This window comes from Barbus barbus, assembly GCF_936440315.1.
Source record: "Barbus barbus genome assembly, chromosome: 6".
Classification (NCBI taxonomy): Eukaryota; Metazoa; Chordata; class Actinopteri; order Cypriniformes; family Cyprinidae; genus Barbus; species Barbus barbus.
Window position 1 is genome coordinate 32,974,520 of NC_136734.1, and position 15,192 is coordinate 32,989,711.

Genomic DNA, 15,192 nt, shown 5'->3' on the forward strand with positions numbered 1-15,192 from the left:
CTATCAAAGATCCATGTCAAAGTCACAAGCAGCTTGAAAGATATATTTTCATTCTGTTTAACAGTACAAAATGCGGGGGGGGGGGGGGGGGGGATCAGTTCAATATTTTTATTAATCTGTAAACATATGTAAATCACTGTTCAAAAAAAAAAAAAAAAGTTTAACATGCAAGTAGCGTGCAATACTAACAAAGGCAAAAATTAATCATTAAACTTAGAAATGAATCATTAAATACCACAAAACCTGAACTAAATATTCCGTGGTTTTGTATAGTGACGAAGACGTGTATCCACGCATAGTATAAAGTTACAATTTCAATCAAACTAGATTCATGCTTAGCTTATCAGGAACATAACAACAAAGCCTGAATATGCTAATAAAAAAAAGCTAATTTATCCTGGTGGTTGTGTGATTGCAAGCACAATTGTACAAAAGCAACAGTCTAATAATAAAAGAGTACTTAATACTCTTCCATGATGAAACTCCCAAAAACAAGTGGTAAAATATCTTTGCAAGAGGCAGATCTATTTTAAAGATCATCTGCAATGACAAAAATGAAAAGCAAAATTACTCATTTCCAACGGTTTGGCATAATAGCGGTCACACCACACCTGAAGTATTGTATCAGCTGACCTCTTAGGATAAATATCACATTCTTGAAAGTACACACATTGTAAGAACACAGAATTTGTTTATTTACACATTTGGTTCAAAAGTGCTTGAGGTCTCCATTTATTATAAAGTCACAGGAGTGTTATGAATATTTTCAATCTTTTTCTCCCTTCTTCATATGTTTGGGAAACATCCTATATATTGCAGGTATCTTCATAAGAAGGTGGAGCCTCTGTCAAAAGAAATTAAATTAAATTAATCACCAGGTACATTGCCTTACCTAATGAACAATCAATTAAATACAACAATAAAAATTAACTCATTTTAATTAATTTTAAATATTATAATACATAATATACAATATATGATTAAGCTGTCGGGTGTTATGGCTCACATGGCTCAATTTAAAACACATATATATCTTCATAATTCTGAAGATTATTTATATATATATATATATATATATATATATATATATATATATATATATATATATATATATATATATACACACACATACAGTGGTGTGAAAAAGTGTTGGCCCCCTTCCTGATTTTTTTTATTTTTTTGCATGTTTGTCACACTTTAATGTTTCAGATCATCAAACAAATTTCAATATTAATCAAAGATAACACAAGTAAACAACATGCAGTTTTTAAATGGAGTTTTTTTTATGAAGGGAAAACTAAATCCAAACCCACATGGCACTGTGTGAAAAAGTGTTTGCGAACTTGGGTTCTGCAGCAGGACAATGATCCAAAACACACCAGCAAATCCACCTCTGAATGGCTTAAGAAGAAAAACAAAATGAAGACTTTGGAGTGGCCTAGTCAAAGTCCTGACCTGAATCCTATTGAGATGCTGTGGCATGAACTTAAAAAGGCGGTTCATGCTCGAAAACCCTCCATCGTGGCTGAATTACAACAATTCTGCCAAGATGAGTGGGCCAAAATTCCTCCACAGCGCTGTAACAGACTCATTGCAAGTTATCGCAAACGCTTGATTGCAGTTGTTGCTGCTATGGGTGGCCCAAACAGTTATTAGGTTTAGGGGGCAAGCACTTTTTCACACAGTGCCATGTGGGTTTGGATTTTGTTTTCCCTTCATAATAAAAAAAAAAAAAACTTCATTCAAAAACTGCATGTTGTGTTTACTTGTGTTATCTTTGATTAATATTTCAATTTGTTTGATGATCTGAAACATTAAAGTGTGACAAACATGCAAAAATTAAAAAAAAATTTCACACCACTGTATGTGTGTGTGTGTATATATATATATATATATATATATATATATATATATATATATATATATATATATATATATATATATACACACACACGTACATATACATACATATATACACACACAGGTTTTAAATCATGTGAGCCGCTCGAGAGCTAAATCATATACAAGTAATTATTTTATAGCCATGCCATACCATACCATACCATGTGGATATGGTGAACTCCTATAGTTTGGAGGCAAGCTTGCTGAAGAGGACATTGCATTTCTGTCTTGAGGGCTGGTGGATGAACTGAAGGGGGGTGCTGATGGGTCATTGGAGCTCTGTTTCTGTCTGAAGCTGAGTCCAGGAGCGTAGCTGAATGCATTGGGAGACACTGGAGCCTGGGAACCAGACTCATAATGTGGACTCTTTGGCATTTCCCCGTTGTAGCTAGCCACACCTGGGAGTTCCGGGTACAGATCAGCGGGAGGCGCACTGGGGGATGCATAGGTGCTACGAGGCCTGGGTTTGGGTGCAGGTTTTGGGGTTGTACGTGGTGGAAGGCTGGGTGGAGCAGATTCGGCGGGAGCAGCAGCAACAGCAGGAGAAGGGGCAAGGGCAGGGGTGGGGTTATTACGTGGGGTTGGCATGGGTGGCATCAGCCGGGAGGGGGAAGGCCGAGTTGGATCCACTGCGATGCTTCCAATGTAAATGGGCAGAGTTAATGATACCTCTGGGTATTTCAAATAGACCTGGAAAAGCAGAGACAAACATGCAGATGAGATTCAATGAGAGGAAGGAAGACGGAAATGCCAAATGCAATTTGCATGAACTTCTGATAAAATCCATCTCTTTGCATGAACTTCTGATAAAATCCCAGTGATTACATACAGCCAGATATAATTAAACGCTCCACAATGGAGAAAAATACTCACAGGAACGAAAAGTGTCACACTTTGCATTAGATCACGTTAATGTAATATGTGTAACAATAACTTCCTTTAAATACTCACCTGAATGTAGTAGCAGATTTGGATGAGGTTTCCATCAGTCAGGGTGGACAGATGAAGAGAAGGTACAATTATCTGCTCTTTCCATTCAGTTTTTTGTCCACCCTTGACTCCAGGTCCTTCTACCTCCGCTACTGTCCGCATGTCATATGTTGGCTTCTTGGTATTATATGTAACTTTCTAAAATTAAGAGATGAGCAACAGTGAGTGTCTTATATTTACCAAAGGCATACCTGCATATTCAATCACAATTATTATTATAGCCATATTAGTCAACAAATCTGAATGTACACTACCATTGGTCATTTAAAAAAATCGTACTGATCCCGAACTATTTTCACACACTATACTCAGTCGTTTAAACTAACTGATAACATTTGTTCTTAAAATATAATCTAATGTAGTTTGTGTAATCTTACCTGCATTAGACTGGCAACCACATGGCCCGTTGACTTCTCAGATTTGTTTTCAATCTCAGCGAACACTTTTATGATCTGTCCAGCGATATATCCGCGCATGTCGCTCTTAGCTTTTAGCACCACTGTCCCATTTTTCACAAGCATGTATGAGAAATTCTTGGTTACAGAAGAGGAGCTAGGTTCCTGCGCAAAGCAAATAATTAAAAGCATAGTAATGTAAATCATTGGCTGTAAATGACAGCACAGATATCAGAATTAAAGATATTTAAGTTTGTGGTTCTTTTTTTGCCAGTTTAAAATATGGAGGTCTGTGTAGCACATTTACCTGAATATGAGGTATTTCATTCAGGTTGACTGTGTTCTTCATAGAGAAGGGCTTCTCTATCTTGTAGTCTTTTGCAAAACGAGGTGTCTCTATGAAAGCCCGAACTCTATATATAATCCTTCCATAAGGCCCTTCAAATGATGTAGGTGCAGCAGCTACAAAAGAGAGGATTAGATAGGTTTGTGTGTCTACTCTGCAGGTGCAGATAAATGAAAAAAAAACAAATGAGGATAAGGCTAATAATTGTCTTACTTATAACCAAAGTTTGGACTTTTGCATTAGAACAATGTTTTTTTCAAACAAAAAGGTTTAAAAGCGTTCATTATCCAATAAACTTCAATGTTTTTAGCGAAAGGCTAAAAACCACAAAAGCCAACGGTACAGCACGAGAAGCACGATTCTCTAAGAGTGGCATTGTTCTGCTAGGGGAGAGCTGGGGAGTCTCAGATAATAGAGGAACAGTAGATGGAGGTTTCAAATAGCAGCTGAGCAGCTCCAGACAATAAGAGCAGCGATAGCCTAGATGGGCTAGCGTGTGTCTTAGCATCACATTGTGAAAAGGGTGAATAAAACGAACAAAAACAAAGGAATCCGATTTACCCTCCAGTTGTATGAAAATTAACTGACAGTAACAGAATTCACACCATCTTTCAAAAGGTTGTTTTTTTTGTTTCTATAAAGTTTTTTTTTTTATTATTTATAATGTTACAAAAATGTCTACTTTACATAAATGCTGTTCTTTTAAACTTTATCAAAGAATCCTGAAAAAAATATGTATATCACAGTTTCCACAAACATAAGTAGCACAACTGTTTTTAAAGTCTGTGTAAAGCAATGTTACAGTAAATGTGTTCTGAGTTTGTGACACCACAGAAAAATGTGTTATTAACCATCCAGCCAATCAAAATCTTGAAAAAATAAGCAGTATTCTCTGCTCTCAAATGATGGGGGCATGTCCTCTGTCGTCGCTGAAACCACGTCAACTCGCGGGAAAGCTGCCGCCTCTTTCAACTGTCAAATACCGCTACAACCTGAATGGATGCCCACTCTAGCAGCTTAATTGGATTTACACAGCCATACATGTTTAGAATGCATTTACTTGACAAAGGCATAGCTAGCTAGCAAACTGTAGTAACTAACGGTAATGACAGTAACTCGCAGGCAAATCACTGATGCTGATACCCTCTAATTATTATCCTGCTAGGGGACGCCAGATGGGCCATGCTCAGTGGCTCCAGTGCAGAGGCATGATTTCAGGCCCACCCAAAAAAATCCTGAACACAAAAAATGTTGAAAAACTGTTTAGAAAAACTGGTCTAACTCCACAATTCAGTACTACATAGTTCACAGTCTTTGTAACGTGTTTTCAGCAATATATTTCTAAAATGTATAATGCGTTTAGAAACAATTCTCTTTACACTGACTTTAACACTGACATATGAAATGTTTCTTCAGCACCAAATCAGCATATTATAGAATGATTTCTGAAGGATCACGTGACACTCAAGTGTTTTTTATTTTTTAAAAAACTGACTTTTGAATTTGAAAGGTAATGTACATTCATCTACCTAGGACAAAACTCCTATATTGTATACTCTAAAAATATTGTATACTCTCACATAGGTTGTATTTGGTTATACAAAGTTGATATTTTGTTCTGTTGCCGTGGATATATGTAAACAGTGGTTAATCTCTGACACGTCTTGGAGGAATGTAGAGTGACAGGTCAGCTCAATTACACAAAAGTGTGCCTCACCTGGCAAGAGAAACTTGAAGGGAAAAGTGTGCTCGCCATCTTTCAGAGTGCCTGGGAAACAGAGAGAAACTGTAAGGGATCTGAACAAGCATCCTACCATTTAATGTGAGACCATGACATCTGTGTACCTTTATCTGCTATTGAGACCGAGCTGCTGAAGTACTGCTCCTCCTCTGTCCAGTCTGTATCATTTGATTTGCTGGTCACTCCACAGAAGCCCTGGCAGTTCACTTTGATTTCTGATTTTGAAATAAATACATAGGTCAGTCAAAAGAAATGTGCCTGCACGGATGCAAGACGCTGATAAGCAGCAGGCATCGCTAAATCCTTTTTACTGGGACATGAGCACCTGAAAAAAATACTGCTCTGTCCCAGTAAAATATTATTGCAGTGAAAATTACTGTATACCAGAATCCTTTTTTTCTGGCAATCAGCTGTTTAGAATCAAAACTTGTGATGCCAGATTTGCGAATGAATCACTCTTTTGATCAAACATGTGTTCACGATTCATCAGTTTGATTCATTAGAAAAGTTCACTCACATACTTGATCGTTTGCAGCAGTTTTTCACACCAAAATAGTAACGGGTGATATACAACTGGTACAGCAGATTTTAAAAAATCATACCCAAAGCAGTACTGAAGAGAAAGAGTAATTTTTTTTACTGATGAAAGGCTATCATAAGAAATGCGTCATTGTGTGAGATTATGTTGAATGCCTGGTAACAGCTATTTAAAATAAATATTTCATGAGGGTCAGTAAATGATGACTGGGACTGTCTGGGACCAAGATGACAGCCTTGTTCCTTTATTGAGAACTTAATTTGACCTCACTCTGTCCTTCACCCTTACCGGCAGCAGGACGTTCCATTAAAACATTCAGACTGTCATCATAACAGACAAAAACACAGTAGCCATATGCTATTAACAAAGGAGGCCTAAAACATATATAGCATTGAGGTTAGCGAACTCACTCACTTCTCAAGAAATGTTCTGCAACCTTCGAGTCATTGCCACAGGAATAAAATACATCTTGCTTCATGACGAAATTAGCAACAGGCCACAGTAAAAATGTTTTGCAATTGAAAACCACTGACCATTACAGTTGTTAAATGCAGATATTTTTGCACAACAGCCTTATATACGCAGTCTGCATTTTTTTTTTTTTTACTTTTTAAATAGCACAAGATTTTAATTGTTAATATATTAAACTATGAATTGAGCATAACATTTTGACTAGTTTCATGAAAATTTAAATTCTACTTAAAATGGTGAGAAAACATACCTAATCTGAAAAATATCAATGTGCCACAAAAAAATATAATAATTATATAAATAAATCTTCAAAAAAGCAATGAGCTTGTTTACAAAGATAGGTCGTCAACCCCTGACAGAAATTAACAGATATTGCAGTCTTTATTTGTCCATTTATTTCTTTAAAATCCTTGTCTTTGTGATTCTATCTGTTTGCTAATCTTTATTTCCACCCTTTTCTCTCTCTCTCTCACCCCAAGACAGTGCTAGCAAGTAGAGATGTTACCACAGCTACATAAGCAACCGTGGGAAATATGTCAGAAGAGACTCCAGTAACAACAACAACATCTGGAATCTAAAGATCTCATGATCGGTCACTCTGACCGTACTGAACAGAATATGAGTGCTACTAAACTGACATAGGTAGAAACTTTTGTCTAACTATATATATATATATATATATATATATAAAAAAAAACAACATCTAATTAATACACCTGAAAAGAGGACAAATTAATTGTTCAGGTCAAAAAAGTCAACTACTTCAGTAATTTAATTCAACCAAAAAATAAAGACTCAAATAGAACTATTATTGTTTTAAATACAGTCAGATGACTTCTTCGTAAAGTTGTAATGGGATTGTTATTACTGTCGTCCTTGATCTGGAATGTGAGCGAACCAGTCCAGTGAGCATTCTTCATCAACATCTCAGCTCAAACAATAGACCAGCCCCAAACCACTGACATAATCACATGACTTGCTTGCTTTCTCATATCACTGTAAAACTGATGATTACATGTGGTGTGACTGTTTTTTTTCTTTTTCTTCAAACTATCATCTTGTCTGCTTTTAATCATGCTTCCTTGTTCACATTGGTTGGTGTTTTTTTTACACAGAATAGGCCGATAGGTCTATAGGCTGACATTTTCATGTATATTCAGAGACATTTCACCTTGATCCCATGGCCAAGATAAGGCCCAAAGTCAAACAGTAGCTATATTGTCTTTCTGGACAATAGATTCTGCTGGTTACTCTTATATTAGCTTTATGGATGTAGATACACAAGCCAGAGCTTTACTGTATCTACATATATCATTCGATATTGCAAGTAACAAAGCCTTATACTTTTTTGATATCTAGTCATATTCATTATACTACACGCCCATAACTATTCTGCACAAAAAAAAGGCACAATTAGCAGGATCTTTAAAGCTTACAATCCTTCAAGTATCCAGAAATCACAGCAGATTTAGGCTATTTTAAATACTGCAGTGGAGAAGCAATATTGATTGTTCGGCTTAGCTGTGTCAGGATATTTGACCTTAACATGAACAGGTGCGCTGAAAAGCACTGAGGCTGGGGTGAAACAGGTGGTGTGTGAGAAGATGCATCTGCTTTTATTTTTGCACCAAGCAGTCTGAGCAGTATTGCAGCAAATTGCATTTATGTATGATATTGAAAACAGATTTCAAAATCAGATTTGTTTGACCATTTAAGTTTGTTTTAAGGTCTGAACTACTGACTCAAGCACGATGCTGAAGGCCTTGTTCGGAAAAACAATAAACACCGCCAAGCAACTGCTCATGCGTTACATGAATATGTTGGTTTCCTATGTTTTACTTAAATGCAGGTTTTCATACTTAATTTTCTCAGTCAACGTTTTAAATTGCTGAACCCGATAACCGAAACTGCGATTAGTTCACCTGGCCTGACAAGGTATCGAGAAACAGAATGGATTATAGGCTACACAATTATTATTTCAGCGTGTTTATTAACATGTATCACTGCCAGTGTCCCTGAAACACCCCGTTTATGGTTTTTACGGAAATATTGCACTATTCCGTGTTGGCATGTCAATAAAAGATCCGCAACAAGTTTCGCTCAGACCAGTTTCAGAAACCAACTCTAAACGTGAGGACGTCTAGGAAAACAACCAGTGGGCTAAGATTTACGTTTGATACGTTTGAAGTAGGCTATTGTACTTTAAGAAGTTTTTAAAATCATCCAGTGAAAGAAAACACAATGGGTGTGCGATAATTGGAGTCGTTGGTTTACTTACCTTTACACGGTATTGGCTGTGCAATTGAGATTTTCAGAGTACCGGAGAGGGATTCACCTGGATTATAAACTGTTTTGTTGTTATTAAGAGTTATTTCGAATTCCTGAATCTTCCCCATTCTGTTCTCTATCCAGCGTGAACAGGTGAGTGTCGAGCGAAACTGAGCCACAAAAGGGAAGGAAATGCTTTACCTGTGACCGACGTCACGCAAATAACGTCCTGACGTCACTCGGGAGTCCTGCGGTTCTCGCCAGTACCAGGACATAAATAAACACATAAACTGACTCACTTCTTAAATCTCTTTATTACAGTAGGCCTACATATAAGAACAGGTTTAACAACAGGATATTTAAATGCTCCAATTGTTTTGAGAAATGTTAGTACAGTTATATTTACAAAACATTTACAATTTACATATATATATGTGTGTGTGTGTGTGTGTGTGTGTGTGAAGGCCAGTAACATGTTCACAATACTATCGGCAAGATTTTATATTTTTATTTCCGTATTGTAGAATAGGATCATACAGGGCAAATAAATAAATAAAAGACAAAAATATTTTTAAGTGTAGGCTAATCTTTCAGTAGGCTGCCTATCAAAGCACCATTAAAGTCACCATGAATTATGAAATCAAAATGGAAAATGTTTTGGTCTTTTTTTAGTTCATGTACCCTTAAGCTTTAAATTCCCCTTCCAACTACATCTCTTCTCTGAGGATGTGTTCACTGACATGAATCTGGAAAGTTTGATCACAACTTCCATTTCAATTGCTTAATGTCCTAAGAGACAGTAGAAACTACATTTCTGTTTACACCTTGACTTACTGTTTCTGATTCAATTTTGTTTTCAACATTACGTCTGACCCCTATTACCTTAAGAGATCTTCTGAATGCTTTGATAAAATTACGTGAGCCAAAAAAGTAGATGAGGGGGTCCAAGCAGCAGTTGATTCCTGTCAATATATAGCATACATAATATGCTGTTTGCAACTGCAACATAAGTCTACATTTACTGGGATGATACTTTATCACAACTACTCCGATAGTCCGAACAACATTGAGAGGAAGAAAGCAAAGGCCAAATATGAATACACATATCCTTATCATCCTCATAGACTTATTCTTGACTGATTGGCCCTGAGCAGAATTTATGTTAATGCGGGACACTGAGCTCGCCAGGCGACTGTAGCAAAACACTAATATAGTTAAGGGTAAAATACACCAAAAGAAGAAAATCACAAAGTTAATAATAAAGTAAGCATCTGTCAACCTTGTCTGATGAATAGTAAGACACTGCCCATGATTTTCTTCAGTGGTTACAGGAAGCAGCCATCCATAGAAAATGCCAGTTATTATCAGAAAACACCAAATCCCAACACACAGCTTCTTCACAAATATCTTCCTTTTTATCAACGAGGAGCGGTTGAAGTGAACCACAGACACATATCGATGAACGCTAATAAGTGTGAGGAAGATCACGCTGCCATTAAAGTGGATGCTGAGCACGGCGATCTTCAGCTGGCAGGCAAAATCCCCAAAAATCCAGTTGCTATCCATGGCAAAGTACGCTGCTGTCAGTGGGGTGAGTGGAGTGATGATGGCATCAGATAGAGCCAGATTAAACTGCAGAACAGCTCCAGAATTCCATTTGGGAATGCGGCAGGTGAAGACCCACAGGCTGAATCCATTGAGCAGAAGGCCCATGAGATAGACCAGACAGAGGATCACAGCCAGAGAAATGTGCTGAGGCTCAGGAGGACATGTATCTGTATGGCTCACGTTGGGTAATTCTGAGGTGTTCATCTTAGAAGAATGCCACTGTGCAGAAAAAACATGAGGGGTTGTTGACCAGATGCATCAGATAGATGAACTGAAAATTACAGTGGCCCTGATCTACAATAAAAAAAAAAAAATGAAGTTGGGGGGAAAGTGCCTTATGCTTCCTGAGGCCTAAGTCCTAAGATTTTCTCTCACTTTCTCTCTGGCGTTTTTTGCTCTCTCCAAAACATTCTGTCTCCAGATTTCTTTCTCTCTTCTAATCAAGAGAGAAAAATGTATGCAGTGGTTTTGGAAGAGAAAAAAAAGTTCATAAAGAGAGAGAAAAGTTTTGAATAGAGAAAAAAGTTTTCGAGAGAGAAAAATGTATTTTTTTTGGAGAGAAAAACAAACAGAGATAGAAAACAATTCAGTTATGTAAGGATCTAAGACACTTTTTTTTACATTTGCATTATTACTGTTTTTTTATGTTGCAGTTTAGGACTTCTGTAATGGAGTTAAAGAGAATAAATTGAAAGGTTTTTGAACTCTATTTGAATTAAATAACTGATGTCCTATTTAGTAGTTCTGTGTGTAATATACACACATATATATCATTTTTGATCAGTTAACAGTAAATTTATGTGAAATTTTTTGTGTGCTATCCTGTTGCCGAATAGGCAATGCTGCACTTTTTCCTTTCCCCTTAAATTCTTATTAAATTACCAAATGTAACATGCATCTGAAAAATGAATATTAATCTACAAAGAGCACTCACCAGGTCATGCAACGCTTCCTCAAAAATCATTTGAAATGTTTCAGAAAAAGTGTATATGACAAAAAGCAACCAAGACAGGATTTCCTTTTATTAGTCAGCAGTCATTACCCTAAACTCCACCCTTTTCTGCCATTATGTTATGAGCAGTGAGGCACTTTAATAAGAACACCAGCCTCACAATTCATGGATTTTAAGACACTTTAAATCAAGAATAACCAATAATCAAGAATAATAAAGTGGTCTGATGTTGCTTATATGGAATGTCAATGAAAAAAATAAGAATCCTACAGCAATAAATCACTTTATTGTCTGCACTTCAGTGCAATCATTAAAAAACATAATCATTTGCTTCAAAAACGTAAGCAAAAGTATTTCATTTGCATTAAATTGCATTATATATACAAAACTTCACGGCAATTAAAAAAAAAAGTTTCTGTGATACATATAAGATACAATATAGCAACAATTTCAGCATGTTCCTTGCTAACCAAGGGCTGTTCTTGTTTACATAAGGGCAATCTTATGAAGATTCACCATGACCCTTTCAAGCCTCAAACCTATTTTCCTAAGAGAGACATGAATGTTTTTGTGAATTTCTGACAGCTGAAACAATAGATAATTGGATCGAGACAGCAATTGGCTCCAGCCAAGATCCATGACACATAGTATGCAGTCTCCACTTTTAAAAGGAGACTGCAATTGTAGGGTAAGAATTTCTTGACCACAAGACTCACACTGCGCACCACATTCATAGGCGTGAAACAAACAACAAAAATAGCCAAACAAACAGCCACCATTTTACATGATTTGTTCTTAATAGCTTGTCCACTATCGTGGCTAGTGTCGAGACGGGACATCGAGCGCACCAGAAGCGCGTAGCAGATCGCAGAAACAATGAATGCTAGAAGTAATCCAGGAATGAGGACAGTGAAGTTTACAATGAAATAAAAGTCAGTATATTGTCCTTGGTGAATGCTGAGGCATAACGTGTGATTGTCCACTGTGCTTGTGTCTAAAACAGCTGCAAAAACAGTTCCTTTAACCAATACAAAAAGCCAAACTCCAACACAGAGCTTCTGGACAAAGTCCTTTCGATTCATGCAAGAATCTTGGTTGTAGCGTACCACGGCCACATAGCGGTGAATGCTAATGAGGGTCAGAAACAGAATACTGCTGTAAATGTGAAAGGTTATTAAAGCTATTTTAAGCCGACAGAGAGCTTTCCCAAAAAGCCAGTTAGCAGTGTGATAATATACTGCCATAAACGGTCCCATAGGACACATAAGGACATCACTGACAGCTAGATGAAATTGAAGAACAGTGTTGGATGTCCATTCTGGTGTCCTGCATGTGAACACCCACAGACTGAAGACATTAAGCAGGAGTCCCACCAGGAAAGTCAGACAAATGAGCACAGAAATGGAGATGTGCTGGGGCTTTATGGGACATGGGACACCGCTGGGGGCATTAGAGATGGAGATGTTCATCTGTAAAAAAAAAATATATTTTTTTAATTTTATAATAAATCATGGTTACACTGAAGAAAGAAATATTTAAATGAATTAAGGTTTGATGGATTAAGATGCCTTGGATTTTTCCACCACAGCTTAAATGAATGCATTAAAACATCTAATTTACTTATTTAATTAAACCTTGTATTAAGTAAACATTATTTTGATGAGTCCTGTTGACATTGATCATTATATTAACTTAATATTGTGTGTAACCAAAAGTTATTTTAACTGATTTCTTTTTTTACTTTCAATTTTCATGATAACTTTGAATTGTTGAATTTCCTCATGAAAAATGGGGGCAAAAACAAAAGTGTTGCATTTCTAATTTTGTTCAGTGTATGTCAAAATTAGTTTTTTGAGTAATCCACACAAAAATGTGGCTTTTTTGTTTGGCTGAACATAATTTTATGAGTTGTCATAACTCCCAAATAGTTGTTATTGAGCCAAAACATTTGTTTTTAGAGTGTATTATCTAGTGATCTGTTAATTTATTTGATATTGGACATAAACATTGTTTTGTGTTTCTTTGTTGATGGGTCAAATTTTTAACTAAAGTCTGGACGCACTAATTCATTTAAGTTTTTATGGCAACAAATATTGTTATTGTTTTTAAGAAAATAAAAGTTTGACCCTAGGATGACTCTCAGAATTGGCGCAGAAGCCACCAGTAATATGTCGGTGCTGATATTTTATAATTTAATTTTTTATTTTAAAATCATTATTACAATTCTTGCAGTTATCTTTTATTAATTCCATTTCAGACATATTCATTGAGTGGAATCGTTCCATCTGAATTCATATTCTATTCTTTCAAAACATTCCTTCAATTAAAAAAAAAATGTATATAATTAATTTAAACCAGAATTCAGTTATTCCACTAAACTGTCAAAACTGACATTAATTTACATAGAACATTTGATTCAGTAATTTGGATTAATGACATAAATCATATCAGCAAAGATATGAATATCACTTGTATTTTACATCTGCAAAAATCAGATGGCAGCGTGAAAAATTTACCCCAGGTCTTTTGCACTAAATAGAAATATAAAGGTGTTTTAAAAAGAGGACTCGAGTGTGAAAAAATGTTAAGATACAGGTACCGACAGAATATAGAAGATCCCTGGTCTTTGTCATAACATCGGATTTAAAGGTCATCTGAGGTTAACAGATGTTTTGAATATTAACATTTATGAATGGTTCCACAAGATAACAAAATTAATATCTGTGTTTGTCACTTACTCACCAAACCTTCACATAGTGAGTAACATTTTGAAATAGGCAATAGCCTGTATAAACAACAATACATTTGCAAAGAAAATATAACCAAATTTTGTTACCTTTAAGTCCATCCGTGAGAAGACTGAATTATAGAGCTTGATGGCGACAATAATTCTCTAGACATTTGTAAGGCATTTTATATGACCACTGAAGACTTCCTGTGAATATTTCAAGCATATCTCCTTTTAATCTGAGGGATCGAGATGGTTGATGCTATCTTTAATGTGGGTGAGAAAGCTTGCAAAGCAGGCACACACAAACTTGACTGCTGAACTGCAAAAGCATAACTTGTGAAGAGCGTACACTAAGGAGTTGCATCACTTTGTATATGGCTGCAGTAAAAGTGAAAGATAAAAGATAATGTACGCCTATAATTAGCTCATTTGAGAAGGTGGAAATACAGAACTGAAACCAAAATAAGGACGCAAAATAAATGCATTAGGCCAATATGCTTTCTGCATAGCTTATCAAGTCAACAGTCACAATTAGTTTCATATGTTTCATAACTATTTAAAGATAATCAGATGCACACTTTGTCTGAATTACTAATATCTTTGCACTTTTTAATTGAGTATTTCTTTAGCCTATAACTGCCAATGATATGATACTTGTCACATGCCACCCACAAATCAAGTGAAAGGTCATAAAAGTCCGGGGATGATTGAATGCCCACAAAAAGAGCATTAATGTCATACAAAACGAATTCCACACTAAACAGTTAGTTGTCAACTTTGTTTTATTTTATACTAAATAAAAAAAAAAAAGTCTGTGAGGTTTTTAGTCCTGAACATCAGACTATAGCATAAAGGCCTATATTATTTGTCAGACCCAAATGCGTTTGTTGGGCATTCAATTTCAAAATCATTGCCATTAATCCAATTGGTTCATTTTTGCAACGCAGATGTAAGGTATTTTCTGTGAATGTGCGAACAAATAAGAATGTAAAAAAATTATATATATATATATATATATATATATATATATATATATAATTTTTTTGATATCAGTGGCGTGCGGTGGTGTTTTTCCATCTCAAAAACATCTAAATTGCGACCTATGCTCTCAACATCAAATGCAGAAATACTAATTCATGCGTTTATGATCTCAAGGTTAGACTATTGTAATGCTTTATTGGGTGGTTGGTCTGCACGCTTGATCAACAAATTACAGTTGGTCCAAAATGCAGCAGCTCTTACTAGAACCA

The 15,192-nt window shown here is 35.9% G+C and overlaps 3 protein-coding genes across 3 annotated transcripts; all 3 read right to left on the bottom strand.

Annotated features, from left to right (window-relative positions):
* Positions 1–30: 30 nt before the first annotated feature.
* LOC306871152 (arrestin domain-containing protein 1-like) lies at positions 31–8,870 on the bottom strand. The gene is made up of 8 exons (XM_079418873.1): positions 8,662–8,870; positions 5,479–5,589; positions 5,351–5,401; positions 3,595–3,749; positions 3,270–3,452; positions 2,854–3,030; positions 2,064–2,592; positions 31–844 (listed from the first exon to the last, which is right to left on the bottom strand). The coding sequence occupies exons 1-8, from the start codon at positions 8,777–8,779 to the stop codon at positions 807–809; spliced, it is 1,362 nt and encodes a 453-aa protein (XP_079274999.1). The 5' UTR covers positions 8,780–8,870; the 3' UTR covers positions 31–806.
* Positions 8,871–9,440: 570 nt separating this feature from the next.
* Positions 9,441–10,463, bottom strand: LOC306870772 (P2Y purinoceptor 4-like; the record flags this gene model as incomplete). The annotated part of the gene is made up of 1 exon (XM_079418190.1): positions 9,441–10,463. The coding sequence occupies one exon, from the start codon at positions 10,461–10,463 to the stop codon at positions 9,441–9,443; it is 1,023 nt and encodes a 340-aa protein (XP_079274316.1).
* Positions 10,464–11,750: 1,287 nt separating this feature from the next.
* LOC306870773 (P2Y purinoceptor 4-like) lies at positions 11,751–12,680 on the bottom strand (the record flags this gene model as incomplete). The annotated part of the gene is made up of 1 exon (XM_079418191.1): positions 11,751–12,680. One exon carries the CDS (start codon positions 12,678–12,680, stop codon positions 11,751–11,753), a length of 930 nt encoding a protein of 309 aa, XP_079274317.1.
* Between the last annotated feature and the right edge of the window lie 2,512 nt (positions 12,681–15,192).